This window comes from Odontesthes bonariensis, chromosome 11 (assembly GCF_027942865.1).
Source record: "Odontesthes bonariensis isolate fOdoBon6 chromosome 11, fOdoBon6.hap1, whole genome shotgun sequence".
Classification (NCBI taxonomy): domain Eukaryota; kingdom Metazoa; phylum Chordata; class Actinopteri; order Atheriniformes; family Atherinopsidae; genus Odontesthes; species Odontesthes bonariensis.
Window position 1 is genome coordinate 13278631 of NC_134516.1, and position 26349 is coordinate 13304979.

At 45.7% G+C, this 26349-nt stretch overlaps 1 protein-coding gene across 4 annotated transcripts; it reads left to right on the forward strand.

The window, feature by feature from the left end:
• The first annotated feature begins 745 nt into the window (after nt 1-745).
• On the forward strand, nt 746-26161 carry als2b (alsin Rho guanine nucleotide exchange factor ALS2 b). 4 transcript variants are annotated; one of them, XM_075477604.1, is made up of 35 exons: nt 746-821; nt 910-1058; nt 1507-1584; nt 1986-2131; nt 3165-4129; nt 4284-4641; nt 6214-6388; nt 6547-6643; nt 8198-8275; nt 8376-8612; nt 10136-10307; nt 10416-10605; nt 10677-10742; nt 11709-11871; nt 11966-12097; nt 12184-12312; nt 12436-12459; nt 14479-14549; nt 15464-15530; nt 15639-15835; nt 15919-15984; nt 16068-16166; nt 17802-17966; nt 18128-18239; nt 18351-18428; nt 18532-18665; nt 19408-19572; nt 20167-20284; nt 20439-20596; nt 22583-22696; nt 22815-22991; nt 23081-23138; nt 23257-23318; nt 23443-23592; nt 23917-26161. In XM_075477604.1, the coding sequence occupies exons 3-35, from the start codon at nt 1565-1567 to the stop codon at nt 24050-24052; spliced, it is 5079 nt and encodes a 1692-aa protein (XP_075333719.1). In that variant the 5' UTR covers nt 746-821; nt 910-1058; nt 1507-1564; the 3' UTR covers nt 24053-26161. The 4 variants fall into 4 exon arrangements, with proteins under 4 accessions (XP_075333719.1, XP_075333721.1, XP_075333720.1 ...); XM_075477606.1 differs by having other exon boundaries at nt 753-821; nt 4284-4596; XM_075477605.1 differs by lacking the exon at nt 12436-12459 and having other exon boundaries at nt 753-821.
• The last annotated feature ends 188 nt before the right edge of the window (nt 26162-26349 follow it).

Sequence of the window (26349 nt, forward strand, 5' to 3'; positions counted from 1 at the left end):
TTTGATCATGTTTTTTCTTTTCCTTGCAGTAATGTGCTTCAGTAAAATGTGTTTTAAAAAAAAAAATCAGAATGATAAAAAGACGGCAACAAATGTATCAATTACATGTATATTACAGGGGCCCATCTCTTGAATGAAACTCACATGTCTATCAATTACAGATAAACACAACCAAGCAATTCACATTTGTAACACTGCACGTCTGTTTTGGCTTCAATTAACAAGGGTAATTCCAAAGTCATGTTGCTTAATATCATTCTAAAGCTGACCGGACTGATCAAATCTTTACGAAACAGCTCGACCAGTACAGATCTTTTTAAGTTATCATTCTTGTTTACATCACTTGTGAACTAGTATAATTCACGATTTAAAGCCATTAAAATTATACAAAAGTGTTTGTTCACCACTTTAAGCCTTCGCGGTTCTTCTATTATGAGCCTTCTCTGGTTCCGTCGGGTCTGTCACAACAACAACAGAGCTGCAGCTGAGCGGAGACTGAGAGTAGCAAAGAGATAAGAGCTCTTACTCTGATGTTATTTTGAGATAGAGATATAGAACTGGCATACAGAGAGAGAGAGTAATGATGATGAGATTATGGATAATTTAATCTTTGTATGCCGGCTTTGTTTTGTAGATAGTACTTTCCTTCACATTTGGAATGAAATCTCTTACCCTGCTATTAAATCAGTGATACTTATAGGCCTCTGAATGAGTTATTTTGTGTATTCATACATTTTTTGTCTGTTTATGTGTTTTTGAAGAATCCTTTTCACATTGCTATGTATGAATTTGTCTTGGAAGATTATTCCAATCATTTAAAAGTAAGTGTGCGGTACTGTCACTTTAAGACACGCCCCTCTTTTTGTTGGTGCCCTGACCTCACTGCTGAATGGCTCTTCCTGTTAGTAGACGATCTTTGTAGTAAGCAGCTCCCCGTGTGTCAACAAGACGTGAACAACCAACAACCAGCGGCGTTTGGCTGCTAACCTGTTCATAGCCGGTTGTGTTACGGGTCTGTTTAAGTGAGCAGCCGAAGGAGTTTTGAGAAGAACCGACAGGTAGGCAAAATGACGCCTGTTATCCCGAAAACAGAGCTGTTACAGTTGTGGTTTGTGCTAGCTTTTTTTTTTTTCTTCTCTCTTCTCCTTTGGCTAGTTAGCTGAGATGATTGGCTGGCGCTAGCTAGCAAGATTAAAATAACAGATGGAAACAAGTGTCAGAGGCTGACGTTTTTAAAAATAATTTATTAATGCGTTTACTTTTTAAGGGTAATTTCTGTTCATGACGTGGTTAAGCGGGGAAACGACGAGTTTGAACGTTGAGCTCATACCTGAAACTATTGGAAGTCATAACAATCATCCAGAAATGCTTTCGTTTTCTTGGGTTTCCCCCTATTATTCATGTCAACTGTCATGCAAACGGGTATGAAGTCAGTTACGAACATTTTCACTGACAGCCAGATATGAGGAAGTTGGGTTGATAATGTGTGGACTGTGATTTATTCAGGGACAGCAGGAGCAGCAGCCCTGAGTGAACCATGCTGATGGAGAAATAAGCCCCGCTGATGGAAACCCAGAGGAAGAGGTAGGTCCACTCAAAGTCCTCCCCTGAGAGGATTATCCTGCTCAGCGGCTGCTTTCAGGCTCTTTGGCTGGCTGGATGTGACCACCATGTGACATCGCCTACGGATGGAGCACTGCTCACTTCTGCTTTCAGCCTCAAAACAACTGTTGTTCTGGTAAAAGAGGCGCTAGAATACAGAGGAGCCGCCTTATCAGCCACACACCTCTGCTCCTCGGCTGTTTCTTTTCATTATCAAAGCATCCCCGTGATTAGTTTTTCCTGTTTGTTTCATTTGATAACTTTCATTGTGCCTTTTGATGACACCGCTAAAGATCTTCAGCCATTTGTTGGCTGAGTATCGGTTTGTTATCAATAGGAAAGTCAACCTGATAGGCCTCTCTAACCCCACCCTACTTCCCCAGCTCTGAGGACGACTGTGGTGGAGAGCGGGGGCTCCTCCATACCTGGAAGGGCTACTCCTACAGCGTCACGCCGGAGAGGCTGCTCCTCCCGCGGCCGGTCCTTCAGGTCGCCGTGGGCGCACGGCACAGTGTTCTGCTGGCGGAAGGTGAAACTTTATTTTTGTTTAAAAGTCAAAAGTATAAAAGGGAGCACTCAGTAGCTCATATTCATTCGTCATGCAGAAAAATGTACGGTGGATACACCTCCTACTTCACACCCAAGGACTGGAGGACGCAGGAGCAGGAGATGTTTAATCCACAAGCTTTTATTGGAGGAGCAGGAGTTCCCAAAAACTCTCCAAGAGAGAACAAAACAGACTATAGAGGTTATCAATAATATATATGCTGAGAGAAGCATATCTATCAAAATTTATCGAAACAAGAATCACTCCACTGAGGAGGAAAACAAAAAGATTATCAAACTTTGATCTTTAACTTAAAGTCACTCCTGCTTGCGGAAGAAATCAAAAAACCTCTCCTGAAAAATATGAGGCACTACAATATGAAATCTTATCCAAAACAAAAGATCACTCCACTTGGAGGAAAAAGCAAGAACGCTATAAAACTTAAACTAGGCTTAATCAATGCTATCTTATTAAAGTTATCAAAAAAACCAAAAACTCTCTTAGAGAGGATTCGATCAGAACGATGACGTGGAACCTGGACTATGGTTTAGCAAAGGCGAGAGTGAAGCACGTTAGGACCAACAAATACGACACACTGGCACAAGACAAGGGGAGACGCAGACTCTTATACACACAGGGTTAACAGGGAACAGGTGGAATCATTCATGCGACAATCAGACTGGAACACGAGAGGAACGGCAAGTGACCTGAAACAAGAGGAGAGTTAAAAGAAAAACAGGAAATCAAATCAAAATCAAATCAAATTTATTTATGTAGCACATTTCATGTACAAACAGGGAGTGTAAATGACGAGACATGACATGGAGACGAGACTAAAAACCCGCTTGACCTCACCGCAGTGTGACAACTTCTCCATTTTCTGTCACTCTTGAATGTTTGATCATTTTTTAAATGTGGAGTTCTTTTTGACACACGGGATGCTTGATTGTAAGTATTTCTCTGATATGAAATGAATACGATCCTTTGATTTCTGGCTGTGTGACCTCGCTTTCAGGAGGACAGGTGTACAGTTTGGGGGAGTTGCCATGGAAGCAGAGTCAAGCATCAGAGGCAGCGAAGCCGACCCTGGAGAGCGCGCTGAGCGGGCAGCGGGTGGTCGCTGTTGCCGCCGGAAGCTTCCACAGTGGGGCCGTGACGGAGGATGGTGGTGTCCACATGTGGGGGGACAACAGTGCTGGACAATGCGGCCTGTCGGGCCTCAGCACTGTGCCCAACCCAACGCCGGTGGCTCTGGTGGACTCCGATTCCAGCGCCGCTCAGACGGTGCCGGTGCTGGAGCTGGACTGCGGGGAGGAGCACACCCTGGCGCTGTCGGTCCAGAGGGAGATTTGGGCGTGGGGAAGCGGTCGCCAGCTGGGCCTAAACGCCACCGTCTTTCCGGTCTGGAAACCGCAGAAGGTGGAGCACCTGGCAGGGAGGTATGTGCTGCAGGTGGCCTGCGGGGCTTCACACAGCCTGGCTCTGGTGCGCTGCCTGGGCCCTCTGGACGTCCACCGGCCACCTGTGGATAAATGCGGTCAGTGCAATCAGCTGCTGTACACCATGACGGACAAAGAAGACCACGTCATCATCTCTGATGGCCACTACTGCCCACTCGGTGTGGAGCCGACGGAGGACGAGGGCACATTGGAGGCACCTGCCCCCGCACAAGGGCTCAAAACGTCCCCGTCTGAGCCCGTCCTCCCCTCCCACGCCACCTCCACCTCCACCTCAAACTCAGAGTCGCCAGCCCCTGCTGCAAGTGCAGACCACACCTCTGACCCCTCCAGCACTCAGGACTCAGAGGAAGGGGAAGTGTGTTTGTCTAACGGAGTGCACCCACCCTCAGCTCAGGCTGCTGCAGGGGTCAAAGGTTCGCCTTATCCAGACGAGCAGGCAGTGAACGAGTACCTGAGGAAACTGTCGGACACCACGCAGGCGGAGGCTGAAACGGCCGCTGGAGGGCTGCACGCTCTGCTGGTGAGCTGGATCTTTTGTTTTGTTGTTTGTTTGTTTGTTTGAGGGCCAAACTTGACATAGAAATGAAACTTTGATACTTTTTCTTAAAAAAAAAAAGTTTGAGCCCTTAAAGTCTCCTATCCGAATTGCTCACGAAGGAATCTCTCTTTTCCAGCCCTCAGCAGGAGGCCTCGGCTCCTCCACCCCTTCCTCCACGCTCAACAACCTGGTGGCCTCCTGCGCCTCCGCCGTGGGCGAGCGGGTCGCCTCCACCTACGAGGCTTTGTCCCTCAAAAGGATGATGAACTTCTACCTGCCGTCGGGCGCGGCGCGGTCGGAGGGGGTCGTCGGCGTGGGCGATAACGCCCAGCGTGTCCGCGAGGAGGACTCCATGCAGGGGAAGAAGAGCTGCAGCACAGGCGACATCCGCAAGGAGGAGGCGGAGGGTTTGCGACGCCGCCTCTCGCTGCCGGGACTCCTCTCACAGGGTAGATACGCTGTTCACCTCTTATCCTCCTCCTATGCCCTGCTGCGTAAGTACACCTTGCGCATGCAGCTCGATGTCGGTCTGTGTTCGCTTCAGGCTTTCATCACCCTCCGTTGTGGCATGCTCTGGCACAGTTGTGTGTTTGACGCTCTTGTGTGTCACCTCCAACTCCCAAGTTATTGTCCATTTTGATCAAACTTAAGGCACCGCTTTGATATAGGGGCAATTTGTATCCCGTTTCTGGCTGAAAACAACTTTTCTGCTTTTTATTTGCACCACAAAGTCTCCAATTGCCTTCATATTTGAGCGAATTGAACCTGTCCTTATTCGGGTCAGCCAGGACTGTTTGGTTGTGATGATGCTTTAGATCAGAATACCTCAACCTCTAACCCATTTAAGCGTTGTAATGGAATTTGTACATTCGTACAACACTTGAGTGCTTATAAGATAAGACGAATGGGTTGAAAACAGTTAAAACACCGCAACAACAACAGCTATTGACAAATTAAACCAGCAAACCTTTAAAAGTGGGTTTAACTCCACTTTGATTGCAGCCAGCTCCTGATTCCACCCCTTATCACTTCAGAGAGGTCAAAGTTCAACACCTGCGTTGTTAAACATTTACAAAATTGTCCTAATCGATGAATAGCGTATCAAATATCTTCAGAAGTTAAACTCCTCGCACCTCAACAGCATATTTATTTAAAAAGGAAACCTAAAAGCATCTTCATTTCCTAAATTCCAAAGCAGCTGCAGTTTGGATCAGCTGTAAATGGTTGGCAGTGTTTTGGTTTAATGTCATCAGTCAGGTTATTTGTTTGCTATTTTTAGATTAAACTTAATTTAAACTGATAAAACTGACTATAATCCCAGGTTTGAGGAATGCAGACTGATATACAGCTGCTGGATTTGTCGATCGGCCTGAGGTGACGGGGGGCTGTTTTTCTCCCCCTGAATGCGCCACCCCGTCGATCCAGAAAACACCCGAGAGAACGGTGGGATTTAGCAGATTTAATAGAGCAGAATGAAGGTTTTAGATGTGATTAAAAGAGAAGAGTGGGAGAGGCTTTAGCACCCGAGTGTCCCCCGCGTAGGATTGAGCAGTAATGGCAAGATTGGGTGGACTTTTCCTGCGTTCACACAGACAGTCTGACGTGGCTTGCTTTGGATTTCATCATCTGTGTCAGAGCGGGTGCTTGTGTGGGTGGCATGAGGGGGAGGATTTCAGAGTTCCAGAGCATGTTCGGGAGTAAAATTGTGCGAGGAATCCTGCAAAAAACTCCTGTTTGTCTTCGTTTGATCAGAGATGGAGCGTTTGCTGCATGGGGCTTAACTGCTTGTTAAGAGAAACACGTCACCGTTTCACTCAGTTTTAAAACCCATTTTTATTCCCTGGCTTTTAACCCAGCATGAGACTCTGTTTCTGTTTTATTGTTTTAATATTGTTATTGTTTATTATTGTTTTTACATTGTTCTTATGTTTTATGCCTTATATTTAGTGTTGTTATTCATGTACAGCACTTTGTTTCAGCCACGGCTGTTTTAAAGGGCTTTATAAATAAAGTTGAGTTGAGTTGAGAAAAAAAAAATTTAAGAAATTTGTCCTCGGGCCCCGCAGTGTCGCCGCGGCTGCTCAGGAAAGCCGGCCGCCCCAGGATGCGCGCCGTCGCCCTCACCCCGATGGGAGGGGCTGTACCTGAGACCCAGGAGGTTCTGCCCACCCTGCAGACGGAGGTGTGGAGCTGGGGCCACGGCCAGCACGGCCAGCTGGGGCACGGAGACAACCTGGACAGGTAGGGCGCATCTATCATGCAAAGGCCTCTTTTTAAACAGTGACCACTCGTCAGATCGGAATATATCTTTTGCACAAAGCTAACTGGTGTGCAAACCGAATAAGATGTGCTGATGTTGAGAGATCAGCGTTCACCATGTGTTTGTGTCTGTTTTGCAGGCCGCAGCCGCTCTGCATCAAGAGTTTGAACAGCAAAGAAGTTGTGCGGGTCGCGGCCGGCGCTCGCCATTCCGTGGCGCTGACGGCTCAGTCTCAGGTCAGTTGGTCTCATCTACAGGCGCTGCTGCAAGTAGGGTTTCATTTGACTGCGATGGCTTATTAATGCACATTGGAGGGAATCCACAAACACTTACGGGCAGTCTTAAAGCAGGTAAAAGAGTCTTAAGGATCTGAAATCTTTCACATTTGCAGCAGTTTATTGAAACCGAAGAGATGTGACATACAGGTTCGACAGGTTGTGCAGGGATGCCAAGTTGAGTTAAAGAGGAATGGCATTTTGTTGGGTTTTCTTTCATTTGTCACCCTGTCGAACGCGCTCATGAAATTTTATTTTAGTTTCATGCAATAAGGAAGTGAAATGATCATTTCTAGTTTGTATGTACTTGTGAAGTCTATGCAATCTGGCACCGAGGTGAGGGGATGGAAAACAACAGCAACATTCAGGTTTCAGTTCCCACCTAAAGCGGCCCTCTTCCTGTTTCTGTCTGACAGCTGCTGATCTTACTCTCAAAGCTAATACATTTCAAGCCTAAAAAATCTGAGCAAAATCCATCCAATCAAATCTCTGAAACCTGCAGCCATCAGGAAGCTCGTTGTCTCTTTATCAGTCAGTTTCAGTTGAATTAGTTGACTTAAACATTTGTCCATTTCATGTTGCTAATGTATCTTATATCTGGACTGAAACAGCTTGATCCAAGAGATAAAATGTCATACATATGTCCGTGAAACGGGCATTAAGTGTGATCTTGCGTGGGAATGAAAAGGGTAGAAAAGGTCTGAGGATTTAACCTGACGAACAGTGTGTCCTATAAAAGAGAAAATACTCTCAAAAACCTGCACGTTTCCTTTAAAGGGATAGTTCGCCTCTTTTGACATGAAGCTGTATGACATCCCATACTAGCAATATTATTTATGAACATTTTCTTACCCCCTGCTGCGTCCTGTGAGCCGAGTTCCAGCCGAGTTTTGGCGTTGACGAAGGTAGTCCGGCTAGTTGGCTGGGGCCCCAAAAATAAAGCGTTTTGCTTCTCAAAACAATATGCGTTCAAAAGAGTGATACATTTGCGTCACAAAATCGTTCTCCAGAAAAAGTCAGACCTCACAATCGCTTGGCGCTATTTCTCTATACCTTCGTATCACTACGGGCTGTGCAGACCGAGCAGTAAACACCGTAACAGGTGCAGCTATCGGCAGGTGGCTGAACGCATTGATATGAAGGGAGAGAGAAACGGCGCCAAGCGATTGTGAGGTCTGACTTTTTCTGGTGAACGATTTTGTGATGCAAATCTATTGCTCTTTTGAACGCATTTTGTTTTGAGAAGCAAAACGCTTTATTTTTTAAGCCCCAGCCAACTAGCCGGACTACCTTTGTCAACGCCAAAACGAGGCTGGAACTCGGCTCACAGGACGCAGCAGGGGGTAAGTCGATGTTCATAAATGATATTGCTAATATGGGATGTCATACAGCTTCATGTCAAACGAGGCGAACTATCCCTTTAAGCACAGGCAGACATGTTGAAGCGACGCAGGTCAACCAGATGTTGACACAAGTACTCAGAAGAGCTCGTGTTTTTGTGCGTCCACTGTCCAGGTGTTCTCGTGGGGCAGCAACAGCTCCGGTCAGCTCGGACACATGGAGTCCCCCAGCACCGTCCCCCGCCTCGCCAAGGTCAGAAAACCAAAACCCTGCCTCACACGCACACACACACTCATCTAAAACCCGGAAGTTCATCCTTTTGACCTGTGAACTCTCTTGCCTCCCGGTCCAGATGTCAGAAGGGATCCGGGTGTGGGACGCGAGTGCTGGAGAGAGCCACACCCTCCTGCTGGCGGACGGCGACTGCATCCAGCCCATCATCTACTACAGCGGGGAGCAGGTGAAGGAGGGCGAGGAGGAGAGGGAGAAGCTCGCCAAGGGAACAGAACAGCAGGAAGGAGAAGAGGAAGAGGGGGAGCGGGCAGGTGGCTACACTCGGCAGCCTGTGCTGCTGCCCTTCTGCATGAATGTAAGGCCGGAGTCACTGGAAGGTTATTTCTGTGACCTTTTAGGATAAAACTCACTCATTAAGTTCTGCTTTTTTTTTTACTGTTCTGTTAGTACGTGGCCTTAGACCAGAGCAAGTAGTTCCTCACGTGTTGTGGGTCTTTTCACATATTTGGGGGCCTAGCAGCGAAGCTGCTAAGGCACCCATTGTGTTAGTAGCGTTTCTTATTATTGATCCGTTTCTGCTGCAATTGAAGTCTATGGCAGCCCCATGAACGCTATGGTAAAAAGTTGTGAAATTTGGCACACGTATTCAGCAACATGCCAAAGTCAACCTCAAGAATTTTCATGCCCCAAGAGTGTACTCTCTAGCGCCACCAACACATCAAAGTTCAAAGTGCATCCAGCTGCATAACTTTTGACTACTTGGTCCAAAGTAGAGGTACTTGGTCACAAATGAGGCATCGTTGGAATCCTTGGATCATGACAAGTCCATGACGAGTCTATGACGTCAATTTGCGTATGACTAGATTTTCCGCCATTTTGAATTTTATTAAAAACCTTAAAAAAACATTTCAGGTCACAGAGATTGTCCAATTTTCACGGGACATGGCACATAGACTCTTCAGACCAAGCCGCATAAAGGTTATCGTGTGGAATTTTTAATTACCCTTCCGTTTTTCCATAAAAGACAAACAAACTCGGTCGCGACACCACAAAACCGGAAGTGAGGCCATATCTTGGCAACCATTTGATGTTATGACATCAAACTTCTAACACAGACTCATGACCAGTACGGTAAGAGGCCAAAGAAGTTTGGTGATGTTTGGCCAATAGGTGGCGCTATATGTAGCAAAAATGCATCTTTGCTCATATCTTTGGACCTCTTGGTCCAAATTTCACAAATGAGGTACCAATGGAATCCCTGGATGCAGACGAGGTCAATGCACCTCATGACGTTATCTGCACCATCTTGGATTTTCCGCCATTTTAAATTTGATCAAAAACCTTCAGAAGGCATTTCAGGCCACGCAGATTGTCCGATCTCCACGGGACTTGGCACATAGAATCTTCAGACCAAGCCACACAAAAGTTATCATGTGGATTTTTTTCATTTTTGCTTCCGTTTAATCGTGGCAGCCAATCAAACTCTACGCCCACGCGCAAACAGGACGTCAGGACGCATCTCTGCGATGCTTTGATGTATCGATTGCCAAACTTGGTGCATGGACTCATGACGCATTCCTGAGCAGCCCAAGCCTTCCCTATTGTGCCATGCTGCTAGGCCCCCCCATCACTGTTTTCAGCTATATTTAGCAGAGATCTTTCTACTCTTAAACATTAGTTACTTTTACAGTTTGCATCCAGTGACAAGACATTTATGGGTGCCTCTGCTGAGATAAAAGTGAGGAATGTGAGCTCTGGGCCCTCTTCCATGTCACATGGGCCTTGTGTTCAGTGGTTTTTCTTCCATGCAGGATGGATGATGAGGAATTTTTTTTCTCCCAAATCTTAGAGAAGCGTGTTCTGGTGTGTATATTTCAGCTGGGTTACGTTAGCAGCGTGTTAGCCGGCCGCCAGACGTGCGTGGCGCTCTCGGACAGGAACGTGATGGGCTTAATTGCCAGCCTCCACGAGCTGGCATCAGCAGAGAGGAAGTTCTACTGTAAGCTGTGCGGCATGAAGTCGCAGATCATACGCCCCCTGCTGGAGCTGGGTGAGAGCATCGCTTTTTTTTTTTTATTTTCAAACCTGCAACTTTTTTTTTAGTTGTTGTTTCTCTTGGTCTTTGACTGACATCCGTCTGTCCGGCTCTTTCCTCCAGAGTGTCTGAGCGCCGCGCTCGGCCCGGTGGCCCTCGGGCTCCTGCAGACCATGGCTGGCCAGTTCAGCCTCCTGTGTCACCTGACCGGTCAGCACGCCGCCAGCCTCACCGCCAATCTGCGGCGCCGCCGCGATGTCAAATGCCTTCTCATCCTCGACCACGCCAGCATCTTCCTCGACTGTTACAATGAGTATGTGTTCAGAAATCGGCGAATACTGCGGCTAATTGCGGATCGAAAATAACGCTCATCTCTTGATCCAGTTACTGCAGCGCTGTGGGCAACTTCCAAGTGATGGGAGGCTTCCAGGCTCTGACCAAACCATCCCTGTGAGTTAAGCGATTTTTTATTTTATTTTTATTTTTTATTTTTTTCCCAGATTTTACAAAAACAGAAACAGCAGTTGTTGTTTTTTTTGCCACATTATTTTTATTTTCATTTTTAACACTTTTACATACAGCCTTTACATTTGTATATCTTCATTCAGCTTCCATACAAAAAGTCGCTGCATTTGTTTAAAGACAAGTAAAAGTAAAACAAAACATAACATTCAAAACAAGGATGCTCCTCCTGTTAACCAAGGTGATGATCTATATGCAAACAAGTATTATTGATAAATGCAAAATAAGACACAAATATAGAGAAAACATACAAATCTTACAAGGTCATGATCTGCATTGCCCACAAAGATTCGTCATCCACTTCTTCATCTATTAAATCCAAGTCCTTAATGTAGCTGATGAAAGGGCGCCACATGTCTTCAAATAATTGCCGTTTAGCCTTTAATATGTAAGTTATTCTCTCTGATGGAAGGCTTGCTAACATCTGTCTTATCCATTGAGAAGTACTCGGTCTACAGATCTTTTTCCACAATAATGCAACACATTTCTTGGCATAAAGCAAGCTGAGGTCTATAAATGCCCGCTCATTCCTACTATAGTTATGTTTCTCTGGGTATATGCTCAACAAAAAAAGTTTAGGGTCCAATGCGATTTGTTTTGAAATAATCTTCTCGACTATAGCTCTTACCTCTTCCCAGAATGTTTTAATCTTTCTGCATTGCCAAATGCAGTGAAATAGAGTTCCTCTGTATTCAGTACATTTTGTGCATACATCTGGTACATTTCTATTATATCTATTTAAATCTATTGGAGTTACATATGTCCGCATTAACCATTTGTACTGTATAAGTTTAAGATGTGAATTTATAGACATAGTGTGAGCCTTAGATAAACACCAGTTTTAATGTGGAAAGAGGTGACTAATTTACATGAACCGGTGTTTACTTCCCACAGAGATTTCTTTGGGAAAAGTCCCGAGCTGCTCCAGAGGCTGTCGGAATGCAGCGAGGAGAACCCTACCATGGCCGACCTCCTGGTGGCGCTCTTCTACCTGCCAACTCACCACATTCACGACTACGGCCGGCTGCTGCTCAAGCTCGCCACCTGTTTCGAAGTGGTACGGACACGAGCAGATAACGATTTCAGACGCTGGATTAAAGTGGAGTAAGCGGCAGAATCAGTGGTTTGTGTGTGTGTTTGTGTGCCGTTAGTGCTCGGACGACTACCAGAAGCTGCAGGAGAGCTGCTCCAAGTTTGAGGCTCTGACCCTCCTGCTGAAGAGGAAGAAGAAAGAGGCCGAGTACACCTTTCACTTCTGGAAGAGCTTTCCTGGAAAAATGACGGTAAACTCTCAGAGTGTGTGTGTGTGTGTGTTTTCAATCCCCGAAGTGTGGCGCGTAGCTGACCTGCCGTCCTCGTTTGTCATCAGGACTCGCTGCGGAAGCCTCACCGCCGGCTGATCTGCGAGAGCAGCAACAAAGCTCTGACCCTGCAGAACGCCGGCAGGTTCTCCGTCAACTGGTTCATCCTTTTCACCGACGCCTTGGTGCACGCACAGGTCAGCCCCCCCCCCCAACACACACACACAGATGCGCTCTCCTCACCTCTTTTACGTTTGTATTTCCTACACTGACCTGGTGTGTTTTCAAGGGTTTGTGTTTGCTTGCCTCCGTGCTGTCAGGGCGTGGCGCCTTGTAAAAATCTTGTAAGTATGGAGCCAGCAGCAGATAGCCCAGCGACCCCGACTCTTATCCTCCTCTTCCTCCGTCTTTTTCTTCCATCTGTGCGTGCATGAAGGGTTTAGGGCTGTGTGTCATGGGATTTATCTGAGCTGAACAAAAACACACACACGCACACACTTGCAGAACAGCTGTTAGGTTACTCACACATTTAGTATTTATACTTGTTTGATAACATCATGAAAGCATCAAAAGCAGGAAGGAAATATTCAAACTTAAAAACTACATTTTAAGATAAAAGACCATTAAAGTGAGCGTATTTTGTCAGGTAACCACGTTGGTTCGGTTTGAAAGTTTGGGTTAATGACATCACACCACAGACCGCCAGTAAACGGACGGTTGTCGGACCTCACTGACTCCAGTTTTTTTTCCATTGTGAGATGAGTTTAATCCTCGTCCTGTTTTGCTGACGTTCGCACGGTTAAATGACGTGGTTCCTTGGCAAAACACAGAGGGTTTTCTTACTGCATTACAGCCTAAATAACAGAGATTATTCAACTTTTCTCCTCTTTGATTTGAAAGGTCTTTAACAGTAAAGCTGCAGCTTCAGTCAATTTGTCATTTAGATACTTTATGCCTGTTTTTTTTAGTGCACGTTGAGATTTTTTTTTTTTTCTCCCATAAAATTGTACATTTTGCTCTTTGATATAACGTATAAAGAGATGGCGCATTAATGGGTCGTGAAGGAAATGCTGGCATATCAAATTCCCAACAGATCAGCAAGAAAAGCATAGATGTTAGAGCTGTGGAATGCACACACTTAGACGAAATAAAACGGATTCGGGTGAAGTTTCGAAGTCCTGTCAGTGTTTCCGGTGATACTCAGCCCTGTCCCGACCTGCCCCCCCCCTCTGCCTGCTCTCCGCCTGTGGGACGCTGCATGGGAGGATGAACTGACTTCAAACAAGGCTCAAATCCTTTGAAACCCTTTTAATTCATCGCACATCGCTCCCTCGTTTTTCCATTTCAGCCAAATTGCTACTATTGGAAGGAAGTTTTCCTTTCCTTTTGAAGCCTCCGTCTTGATCTGAATGACAAATTCTCCATGTAAGCGTTAAAAGCACCAACAGTTTGTGGTTCACTTCTCCGAAGCAGTTCCCCTCCCCCTCTCCCCTGTTTGTGTCCCTATGTCTGCACCGGTCCTGTGGTTGTCCTGCACATTTCGGTCCCCCGACGTCCTGACTGTTTGACAGCTGCCTTGGCTCGCGCCCCTTTTGGCCGTGACTTAGAATATGAGAGGCGTCCAGCAGTCAGGGCTCCTTGAAAGTGTTGAAACGCTGCCGTTAGAAGCCAGTTTGTTTGAATTTAAATGCCTGCAGCGGCCGGTAAAGTCAGGAGAGAGGAAGTAGGCGGCCGAAGACGTCTTGCGATGTAGATATGTGTGAGTGAGAAGCAGTGGGAACGAAAGCATGCATGCAGCATATGTGAAACATGTCGGTTTGCATGACGGATGCATCACATTTCTAAGACTTTCTGTGGTCAGTTTTTAACGGCCCTTTAAAAGTATGAAGAGGACCCGATAAGTCTGGACTCATGAGTGGCTTTTATGAAACGTTTCAGTCGGTTATTGTTGACCTGCAGCAATAAAAGACCTTCATCGAGTCGCTAAATCCCCCCGATTGAGCTCCTCTCCGTCACACTGTATCCTTATCGGTAGCTCTACGTGTTCTCTTATGACTTTGTGATGAGGAGAATAGGTCAGGCATCAATATTTAATCTTTTAAAGTTTGATAAGGGCGAAACAAGTTTAAACTTGACGAGAAAATGCAGATACGAGGACTGAAAAACAGTGTTCTGCCTCTGAAATGAGAAATGTAACAACTTGTGACTGTGTGAGCCTCTTTGTGAGACTCATGTGGCTCTGTCACTGGTCCAAAGGGCTCATAAAACAACAACGTCTCTTTCTCTTTTCCGGATCCCTCCTCATAACCCTCTTGCCTTTTTTTCTTTCTCGCTTTCTTCCCTCCATCCTTTCTCTCATTCAGTTCTCCACCCATCATATCTTCCCGTTGGCCACGCTGTGGGTGGAACCCATCCCGGAGGACGACACCAGCCTGTAAGTTGAGGAAAAATGAGACTGTAACGGCCTTGGGATTTAAATATATGTCAAATGTTTCACTTTCATCATGAGCAGTTGTTGCTCTCAAGAAGGTTAAGTTCAGCTATCTCGGTTTTATAGATCTTGCTTGACGACACTCAAACTGGCAGTTAATTTTGATAATGTATTCAGCTGGATTTCATCATAGAGGTGGTAGTAGACGTCGTTGAGCTGGTAATGATCTGTCCTCGAATGATAGTGTTACAGCAACAGAAGGGGGCCAAAAACGGAGCCCTGAGTGCGCCCCAACACGACGCGATCCGGTTTGCCTGACACCAACCTTTCTGAGCCAGACCGTCGCCACCAATTTATGAAGCCTTCTAATTAAGCTGATGTGATCAACACAGGAATAGAGATGGGGTTTGTGGAGTGAATCCAAAAGAAAAGTCATCCGTCTTTCCGAACTTCTTGAGGATTTTCTGAGCAGGTTTCGCCTAAAGTGGATGAGCCATAACTCACCATTTGTTTGGAAAGATGAAGCCTTCGATGGATGCTCCTTTTATACCCGGTTGCGACGCCCTCACCTTTCGTCGGCTTGTAGAATCTCCCGGAGCGCTGATACTTTTCTAATCTTAAAGCTTTTCTTTCTTGGCCTCACTCGTGTTGTCAGCACCAGATTTTAAATTTGTTTTATACGTAAATACAAAGAAGTTGGTCAGTTAAGACCTCCAAAACAGTTTCATTGGGCTTGTGTTTGTCGAATAAAGGTTGGAAGGAATTCAGCTGAAGCATTCTGATCTTTCCTGAACACGATGTCTCTTCATAGATCCACTTCTCTGTGTTGTACAGAGGTTTCTTAACTTGTGCATATCCATGTTTGCGATCTCACGTTTACTGCTGCATGTATGTTTGTTGTCCGTTTGTTTGCGTAGAAACGAGTTAAAGGTGGTCACGCCCGAGGAGACCTTCACCCTGCTGGCCTCGTCTCCCGTGGAGAAGGTGAATCTTTCAAAGCCGCCGCCGCTCCGCACGCGGACACAAAGTTCTCTGTGAAGGCTGCCTTTTCTTTTAAACCGCAGCTCACCCGGGCTGTGTTCTCATTCTCAGCCCAAGTGGCTCCGGGCCATCAACCAGGCTGTGGATCGAGCGCTGAGTGGGACGGGACAGGACTCGGCGTCGGGCGGCTCAGCACAGAGGTCGGAACCTCCGATCTCCAGGACGGCGTCCTACACGTTTTATAAAGACGGGCGGCTGAAGGAAGCGACGTACGAAGGCCGCTGGCTTGCCGGAAAGCCTCATGGCAGGTTGGACGAGCACGCTGTGGCTCCACATTGAAAGGGGAGCACTTTAAGGCTTGATTTGTGCAGCGGCTGCTTTTTCGTTTCAGAGGAGTGCTGAAATGGACGGATGGGAGAATATACACCGGTGCCTTCAAGAACGGACTGGAGGACGGGTGAGTGCCGCCTCTGAATCCTGAGAGTCGCCGTAGCTCCTGTTGCTTCACCTTTTCATGCGCGTATTTATGTGACTGTGCAGCTTTGGGGAGTTTGCATCTCCCAGTAAGACTCTCAACAAGAACGATTACTATCAGGGCCACTGGAAGGACGGCAAGATGCACGGCCCGGGAATGTACAGGTGGGTGGCACTAAAAAGTCCAACCTGTAGCTCGTCTTTTCACTTTTTTGTGTCCAACTCATTCATGGGGGCTTCAATAAGTTGGTATGTAGGGTACCGGGCCATTGCGCAGCTCAAGAAGGTGTAAGTCTGTCTGCTTGAGTGATCTGAGGTTAAAAAAAAAAAAAAAAAAACAAAGCTGGCAGGAGTAGAATGCAGCTGTTTAACATTGGTAGTATCAATTAGTATTAGTAGTATTAATTTCATCCACAAAAAGCTGAGTTTGAAACTCATTTTCGTTTAGCTCTGCTGTTGGGGTTCTCCAGTGGCATCTTCCTCGGCTCTGGACATGATTTTCTCTAAAAACTAGGGCTGGGCGAGTAAACTCGTTATTATCGCCGATAAATATTTTATTGCGCATTAACACAGGTTTTATTATTGTTAAAGCAATACTATGTAACATTTCTACCTTAAAATAACAGCTTGAAAAAAATTGTGCGGCTAGAATGAGTTTTAATATTACGATTGGCCTGTCTCCTATGCCCTTCGGGGGTCTGAGTTGGAATAACTGCGCTCTGTAACTTATCTGGAGCGGCCCGGGAGCTGAGCGGAAGTACTTCGACTTTCTTTCGGGCACACCTACTGCAAAAACAAATAGACCCCTCTCACTCTCCCAGGTACATTTGATTACTCTTACCTTCTCGGTCGACATAGCTTGCACCCTCTGACTCCTCGCCGGTTCGTCAACAAACGTGAAACACCGAGACCGTGAAAGCGAAAGGGTGTTGTATTTACGACAGTGTAACCGTACCTTACCTCCAAGCCTGTAGGGGGAGCTCCATAATGGGCTTTTTGAGAAGTTACATTGTATTGCTTTAAAGTCTGTTGAATGCATCACATTCACACAGTTACAGCAAACACCACGAAGCATGGAGTAATAACATAAAGATAAACTAGCAGGTAACATCACCGTTACAGGTGCTCCTCGGTCTCGGTGTGAAGCTCACGGAGCTAACCGGCGCTACTTCCTGTTTTACTTGTTTCAACATAAAAGCACATATTTCAAAATAAATTGAAAAAAACCTCCTGCATTTACAGCCAAGTTGAATTGTCTTCTCAGCGTAGTAGTTCCAGTCTAAAATATCACTTAAAGGCAAAACACACAACTGATAGCAGCAAGTCATTCAAGGAAACAGACAGTGGAGCGAGGCTTCTACATAAAAACTACATAAAAATGCTGATGTTAAAAGTGTGTTTGCACAACAAATGTTATGGCACTTTCATTCATATGGCAGCACATTTAAAATAAAACTAAATGCTAAAAGCTATACACTACTTTTGACTTGACAAATGCGATTAATCGTGATTAATCAGGGAAATCGTGTGATTAATTAGATTAAAAATTTTAATCGTTGCCCAGCCCTACTAAAAACAGTAGCCAACCCCAGATAAAACCAGCTGTAAGGGTGCCGAGCGTAAAGCTGCAGCCCAGATGATCAACAGCGAGGTTGATCAATGTTTGGAGGAGGTGTCGACTCGGACCAGACAGGCATTCGAAAATGTTTTAAGCTCTCAAACAAGTGGCTTGTTGAAAGACGGGATCTGTGAGTTTCTGCTTTGTGAGAAGGGAGCCGAACCTTTTCTGTCCGACTGCAGATACGCCAGCGGCGAAGTTTACGAGGGATCCTTCCAGGACGGGATGCGGCACGGCCACGGCATGCTGCGCAGCGGCAGCCTCAACACCTCCTCCCCGAGCGTCTTCATCGGCCAGTGGCTGCAGGACAAGAAGACGGGCTACGGAGTCTTCGATGACATCACAAAGTACGCTCACTGCCACTGTCGGGCGGGTTTTTTTTTTATTTGTTAAATCTGGCAGCCGTGCATGCGTGTTGTAGTTGTTTGTTAGCATTTCAGCACTCGCAGAAATGAAATCGAGCCTAAAAGAATGGGTCAGAGTGATGTTTGACTGTTTTTCTTCTCAGAGGAGAAAAGTACATGGGCATGTGGCAGGACCACCAGCGACAGGGCACCGGGGTCGTCGTCACCCAGTTTGGTCTGTACTACGAAGGGGCCTTCAAAGACAATAAGATGATGGTAAGAAAAGAGGAAAAGAGCTCTGCTGTCCCTTTCTTATCTGAGCTTCAAATTCCTGATCCAATGAAAGGAAACATTGTAACTTAATAATAAATGTTTTTCTCTCTTTAGGGCAATGGGATCCTTCTGTCAGAGGACGACACGACGTACGAGGGGGAGTTCTCGGACGACTGGACCCTCAGTGGAAAGGTGACCGACGTGATCTGCTGTCAACCAGTGCATCTGTAGCGACTGTAGGCGGTGAAAGCGCTCCATCTTAAGAGAGTAAACGTACTTCCTGTCCCTCCAACAGGGCGTGCTGACCATGGCTAATGGTGACTACCTGGAGGGCTCCTTTAGTGGTGAATGGGGCTCGGGCCTCAAGGTGACGGGCTCCTACTTCAAGCCGCACCTGTTCGACGCTGACAAGGACAAGAGCCGAGCCGTGTAAGGTCCCAAAGGGTCTGATTAGATTAGAGAAGAGCAGAAAAGAAACGTGTCATATCCGTCCTCTTATAGCAGTGATACTCACTATTTTTTTCACAAGAGCCACATTGGCAGAGCAAAATCAAGGGAAGAGCCACTTTTACGACAACATACTAAAGTCCCCTTTTGCAAATATGCATTTCTATATATAAAACATCCCACAAAAAAAGAAACAACACAGCCAATACATTTTCAATTAAGACCACATTTACCTTAATACTGGGATGAGCGGAAGCTGGCGTGCATGTCCTTGACTTTCTTCATGTTGTATTTGTAGTTTGTTGTTGTAATCATAGTGAGACATTCAGGATGAGCATAGTTCTTGTGCTGGTTTTTGCCATTTTTTAATTAAAAAAATGATCCATTGTGCCTGCATCTCGCGCTGGCTAAAGGAGCTAGCATGCTCTGCGGTCAAGTGTGAGGTGGTTTAAGCGCGCTGCGTTGCCAGGTTTAACAATGCCCCCTTTAGGAAACACCATTAAGCCTTAATTAATACTTAATAAAAATACTTAATACTACAAAAACCCAAACTTAATAAAAATACTTAACACTGTGCAGTATTCACTGTATGTTATTTGAAAAAAAATATTGTTATTGTTACCATATTGTTATAAGCTACTAGTGCGAGCCACCAATTAAAGCTTGAGGAGCAGCGCAATGAGTATCTCTGTCTTATGTGTGTGTCCTTTCTGCGACGTGGCAGGAAGCTGGGGCGTCTGTGTGTGTGCGCGGAGGACAAGTGGCAGGCGGTGTTTGAGGAGTGTTGGAGTCAGCTGGGCTGCGACGAGCCGGGACAAGGAGACCACCAGAAGGCCTGGGAGAACGTAGCTGTGGCCCTCACCACCAGCCGGCAACACATCCAAGACAGGTACGCACACATCTCGTCACGTCTCTCATTTTCAATGCGCTTTTTGTCACGTGTCTTTTCCTCGGAAACCTTCCAGTGAGCACACTGGAAAAAAAAGCAAAAATGAGTAAAAAAACAACAACAAATAAAAGACGTTTTTGCTTGAAATAAGCAAAAAAATCTGCCAATGGAACTAGTGAAAATCGATTTTTTTTTTTTTTTTTTTTTTTTTTTAAATAAAATGTGATATTTAGGACTTTTGAGTTAAAAGTGATCTTGAAATTAGCTTAAAAACCTCTTCAAATGAAAAAAAAGCTTGTTTCATGTGAAATATGACTCAAAACAAGATGTTTTCAAGACTTTTTCACTTAAAGTCTTTCAAGATGACATTCAAGATGTGATTTATTAAAACAAGTCCCTATATCTTGCTGAAATGGTACTTGTTAGGCAATCGTGTCTTATATCAAGTGTAATGAGATACTCAATGAGACAAATATACTTGGTAAGATTTAGATTTTTTCCAGTGCAAATAAAGTGACGAACGTAGAAGGAATTCAGTCAAGGCTGCTTTAAAAGGGCTTATTTTAAGATTCGGGATGTGTTTGTGTGTCTCAGTCCAGAGACGTTGTCTCGGAGTCACAGCAAAATCCTGGAGAGTCTGGAGGTCATTCCGCGACACGAGGGTCCTTTCGCTATGGAGAGATATCACACCATCCACCTCTACCTCATCAAGGTGAGTTCAGCAGGGTTGGAGGAACTGTGCATGAAAACTACTGCTGCATTTACGTGTAACCACCTCGGAGCAGTTTTCTCTGGATACATTCCAGAGAACATTTTCCCGATTGCCTGGTGCAGGCAGGACTTAAAGAATGTCCCCTCTCCTGCAGGCATGCGACACCCCCCTCCACCCTCTGGGCCGGCTGGTGGAGACCCTGGTGGTGGTCTACAGGATGACGTACGTGGGCGTCGGAGCAAACCGTCGGCTTCTGCCTCAGGCTGTCAACGAGATCAAGTCTTATCTCTATCGCATCTTCCAGATCGTCAGGTAGTTAAACTACTTTTGTAGAAAGCGACGCATGCGCTCCCTACAACAAAGACGAATGGGAGCAGTCTGAAGGTGGTTAACGGGATCATTATGTTATTATGCACATGACCGGCGTTTAGGTCTGAAAGTGATGTCTTTAAAGATCAGCGCAAAACAAAAAGATAGTTTATTCAGTATCACACTGGAAAAAATGCCCCTCCAAAAATAAGTAAAACTAGAAAGTTGCAAGCAGCTGTGAGCGGGACCGAGGTGGCGTACGTTGGGATGTGCGTACGTTGGGGCAGGCGTAGTCGCGCAGCTCTGCCAACACGCACGATACCCTCTGCGTACGTACGAGCACATAATAACCCCAATGCGGAGGGGTTTTTAAAATTTTCTAGGGGGCGCCACTGAGCCATTTATATCCGCCCACACACGATACCCTTTACATACATACGAGGTTGTCAGGGTGGACGTGTGTGCCAAGTTTCATGACTTTGCGAGGATGATAAGGCTTTCAAATCACAAACACCATCACAAAATTTTCACCGTCTGGCCACGCCCACACCGTTCAGAGTTTGGAAAGGTTTCTCCATGATTCTTTCACCTCAAGTTTGAAGATTTTAGCATGAAATCTGTAGGAGGAGTTTGATCAAATGTGAGGTGTGGAAAACAAAAGACGTTTCCGACCACCAGCAGGTGGCGCTGTAGGTGGATGTCACTATTTTATATGTGCACGTTCAGGCTGGGTCCAGCATTCACCGTATGAAGTTTGGGAAAGATTGGATAATGTATGTGGAAGTTATAAGCGATTTAGGTTTTTATGGCGAGTCATAACTTTGAGGCGTCGCCACGGCCACGCCCTTTGAGGTTTGAAAAAGTTTCTCCATGATTTTTTCCCCCCATGTCTTAAGAGCAACCTGGCCAAGTTTGAAGGTTTTTGCATTAAATATGTAGGAGGAGTTTGATCAAATGCGAGGTGTGGAAAAAAAAAACATGTTTCCAACCACCAGCAGGTGGCGCTATAGGTGGATGTCACTATGATAATATGTACACGTTCAGGCTGGGTCCAGCATTCACCGTATGGAGTTTGGGACAGATTGGATAATGTATGTGGGAGTTATAAGCGACTTAATTTTTTGTGGCAAGTGATGGCGAGTCATCAAACTTTGAGGCGTCGCCACGGCTACGCCCTTTAACTTTTGAAAAAGTTGGCCAATGATTTTTTTTCCCCATGTCTTAAGAGTAACATGGCCAAGTTTGAAGTAGGTAGCATTAAATCTGTAGGACAAGTTCGATCTTATGCAAGGCGTTCAATCGGTCAAAAATGGCACGAAAACTCACTTTCCATTCAAAATGGCCGCCTTCCTGTTCATGAGTTTTCGCATACCTTTTGCAAAGAATAAGAATAATCCTTACAGATACAATAGGGTCCTTGCAGTTTCACTGCTCGGTCCCTAAAAACAACAAATACAAGACGTTTTTGCTTTTAAAAAGCAAAAAAAAATCTGCCAATGGAACTAGTAAAAATCGGCTTGTCAAGATTTCTTGAAATAAGATGTGATATATAGGACTTTTGAGTTAAAAGTGATCTTGAAATTAGCTTAAAAGCCTCTTCAAATGGAAAAAAAAGCTTTTTTCATATGATATGTGACTCAAAACAATTTGTTTTCAAGAATTTTTCACTTAAAGATATTCAAGATGTATTGTCTTCAAACAATTCCCTATATCTGGCTGAAATAGTACTTGTTAGGCAGTTGTGTCTTATATTAAGTGTAATGAGATATTTTGACTAGAAATGAGACAAATATACTTGATAAGACTTTGATTTTTTTCCAGTGCATGCAAGATCAAACAGAGCAGTGGACCCTGAACAACTGAGAATGTGGTTGAAAGGGTTCAAATTAGTTAAAATAAATACATATATATGTAATATATGTGACAAAATGACCTTAATTTAATTTAAGAGGTCGTTTTTTAGCTGAGATTCTTCTCAATGCTTTGCAGGTTTCTGTTCCCAGACTTGCCAGAAGAGGGCGGTCTAATACCAGAGCCGACAGACAACCCTCAGGGCAAGAAGGAGCCAGCCGCCGCCGCCCCGCTGGAGTCACCCAAACCATGGTAGAGACCGGGCAAAGCGTCCTCTCACCGCAGCCTGACCGGGCCACACTGACCGGGCTACACTGACCGGGCCACACTGACCGGGCCACACTGACCTCCTTTCCTCTGTGTGTTGTAGCCGCGTGGTGAGCAGCTGCGCCCTGCTGCTTCCCGTCCTGCTGCCTCGCCTCTACCCGCCGCTCTTCACTCTCTACGCACTGGAAAAGGAGAAGGAGGACGACGTGTACTGGGAGTGTGTCCTCCGCCTCAACAAGCAGCCCGACCTCGCCCTGCTCGCCTTCTTGGGCGTCCAGCAGTACGTCAGGATCATCACACGTTCGAGGGGGGAGTCGATTCAGTGAATTCATCTGCTTCTTCTTTTTTTTTTTTTGTCTTGTTTTTCAGAAAGTTCTGGCCCGTCTCCGTCCCGGCGTCCCTGCCCACACCAGGAGAGAAGCAGCAGGTATTTCCTTTTTCTTGTTTTTTTTTCGTTTGTTTGTTTGTTTATTTGAGGACTTCATTACCTTTTGTCGCCTTAATCTTACCGCTGTGACCGTGTGCGTCGCTCTGTGCCGCTGCAGGTCATCTCCAGCACAAAAGACGTCTGCTTTGCCTCGGCGGTGGAAACGCTGCAGCAGATCAGGTGCAGCTCCACTCTCCGCAAAGCTTTTCCAACACAAGTCAAAGAAATCAGATCCGAATTGAACGAAAACGCGCAGACGTAGGAAATTCTTCTGCCTTCTGATCCCTGTTTCCTGCGTTTGCAGCACGACGTTCACCCCGTCTGACAAGCTGCAGGTGATCCAGCTCACCTTCGAGGAGATCACGCAGGCGGTGCAGTCGCTGCTGAAGCAGGACTTCCTGTGGTCCATGGACGACCTGTTCCCCGTCTTCCTCTACGTGGTGCTGCGGGCCCGGTCAGTGTACACCAAAATTTAAATAAACGCCAACGCAGGAACGAATGACGTCAGAATCAAAGAAAAGAGAAGATCAGAGGAGAAAAGCAGCATTTTTGGCGCAAAAACTGGAGATTATTGATGTAAAAAAGCTTCAAATACCAGCGTCATAATATTTTCAAAAGAGAATTTGAATACGTTTGTTGGTCATGCACAAGGCAACATTTAAAATGTTTGTCTGACATCAGGAGGATAATCGCACACAGCAAAGATTTTCCATCGGGCTGTGCTGAAAAAGTCAAGACGTACCTTTTTACGTCACCCGTCTTGTTTTCCTTCTTTCAGAATCCGGAACCTCGGGTCAGAGGTCAGCCTCATCGAGGACCTGATGGACCCCTGCGTTCAGCACGGAGAGCACGGGATCATGTTCACCACCCTCAAGGCCTGCTACTACCAGATCCAGCACGAGAAGATCACGTAAAAACGGAAGGCGCCGCCTCTTCCTCCTCCTCGGCATGCGGTGACGGTGTCAGGTTGCCGACGCCGGCCCTGGCCTCCACCAGCACTTTCACCCCGCCCGTTAATCGCGAAGGGCGCACACGAGAAAACTGTAACGCCCGCCAGCGATGAGGTGCTTTTCTTTTTTTTTACCGTCCTGATGTGGGTGGAGTCGGGGGGGGGGAATGATGGACGATTTGATGATCAACCATGTTGGTTAAAACCAGTGTTTAAAGTCGTGATGTCTGAGGATACCGGACCTTCATTTGTTCTCATCGTGAAAACCACAAAGTTAATTCCTTCATTTTCACTCGACACGAACCAGAGGTCAGAAGGAATTAATGTATTAAGTTCTTTATCCTTAGATACGGCTTTATGTGCAGCTAACAGACACATTTTTTAAGAAACCAGCCAGACTTAAATCCAAATTTAACGGGGATATCACTGCCCCCTGCTGGACGCACCATCATGGACCTGTTTTAAAGATTTAAAAAAAAAAAAAAAAGCACTGGAGGGCAAAGTGAGACCTTCATTATGATGCAGATTCACTGAAACCAAATTCCAGAACATCATAAAAGGACCAGCTGTGTACATATGAAATGAAGTTTTTAAGACTCCTCCTCCAATAATGATTTTACAAGTACGTAAAATTTCTGATGCAGCAACTACACGTCTCATACGGTTAAATAATCGTTTAGGCAGAACTGATCCTGTTACAGCTTATTAAATGTGTGTCTGGGCAGCACGCGCCTCCTTCCTTTAGCTCACTCACAGGTTGAGTAGATGTAAACTGACTTGACTCTGACTCTAAATGAAACACTTGAGGAGGAAAAATCAGTGTGAGGCGTTGCTGATGATCCCGCTGAGGAAAAGCGACCATTTGAAGGAGCTTCTTCTGAGCTCTAGCTTTGAGGCTCCAAAAATGGTCCTCGTTGCTTTGAAAACTTGAGTGGTTTTGGAGTTGTTGTTTTTTTTTTTTTGTGTGTGTGTGTGTCTGAGCCTAATTCCTAGATTGCCGAATACCGACAGGACATTTACACAGGTCTGAAAAATCTGACTGAATCTGAATCTTGAGCAGCTTGCAAAGCGTCAAAAAAAAAGGGGCGAAAAAGCGCCAAACGCATCATTCCTTCGTCTTATTTAAACATTAGCTGTCGGCGTGAAAAAGCGTGTAGAAAATTGTTCATTTGCAGCCTTCCACTGCCTTTCGAGGACAGTAAACACTAATTTCTTTCTTCCAAGGAGGCTCACTAACCACTATGAAAGTCTTCTCGTAACGTAAAACGCGTTTACTTTGCAAAAATAACGCGTTCACAAGATGAATAACAACGCGTCTCCTTGTGCGGGTGTGATGTTTCATCGCAAACGGACGCCGCTCAAAGCCGCGCGCCATCTGTTCACGCTAATGCTAACTGGTTGCTGCTCATGGTCACGCCCACTGGTCTGTAAAAGGGGTTTAGGAGGGGGATTTTCTTTTCTTTCCTTTTTTTTTAAACACCACAGACGGCCTTTGTGTTCTCAGACGGTTCGACAGGAGGAAATCTGTCTGATCAGACGTGGAGCTGTCGTCCCCCCCTCCCACACCCTGCAGGGTTTTCTTTTTTTCTAAAAAAAGAAAAAAAGTTCTTATTGGGTTAATATCGATTGGAAGAATAATAGCTGCTTTTAATGAAAAGGTTTTGCAATTGATTTTCACTTTTGTTTTCACTTTGTACCCAAAAGCAAACAAAAAAAAAAGCAGATTTTAGCAGTAATGATCTCCCCACATGTAGTAAAGAGCTGAGAGTGTAAGCTGCTGGGAGCTGGAGGTGAAGACCCCCTCTCATTCGACTGAAAGCTGACATCAGTTGCTGCTTTAGAACAGTGGTTGGACACAGCCGACGGTTTCTCCTCAAATCCAAACTTTTGCTATGAACTGGAGCTCGTGTGATATGTGAACTGACTGTACCTCACGTGTTTGTATGTGAAAGTAAGTGTGGAGTCGGTGGCGTTTCCCCGCTGATTCGACTCTTGACCTTGTTTGTCGTTGACGTCCTGTTAAATGTCCTGAACTTTAAGATGATGACAAAGGGCAATAAACGTGACAAAGCGACCTGCTCCAGTGTTTGTTATTTTTGGTGGGATTTTGATATTTCGTCACGGTTCCAGAAGGATGAATGTCACCAGAATCATTGTGGAGCACATTTTTGAGCTGGCAGTCGTTACAACTGAATGGGGAAAGAGTCACTGACAAAAATCCTCCTAAACTGGAGTCCCAGAGGTTTCAAAAGTATAAGCCAG

Coding starts and splice junctions, on each gene's coding strand:
- als2b (XM_075477604.1), top strand. CDS start 1,565: ATGGAAACCCAGAGGAAGAG. Junction 8,613..10,135: donor TGCTGCCCTTCTGCATGAAT/GTAAGGCCGGAG, acceptor TGTATATTTCAG/CTGGGTTACGTTAGCAGCGT. Junction 18,240..18,350: donor TCAAAGACAATAAGATGATG/GTAAGAAAAGAG, acceptor TTCTCTCTTTAG/GGCAATGGGATCCTTCTGTC.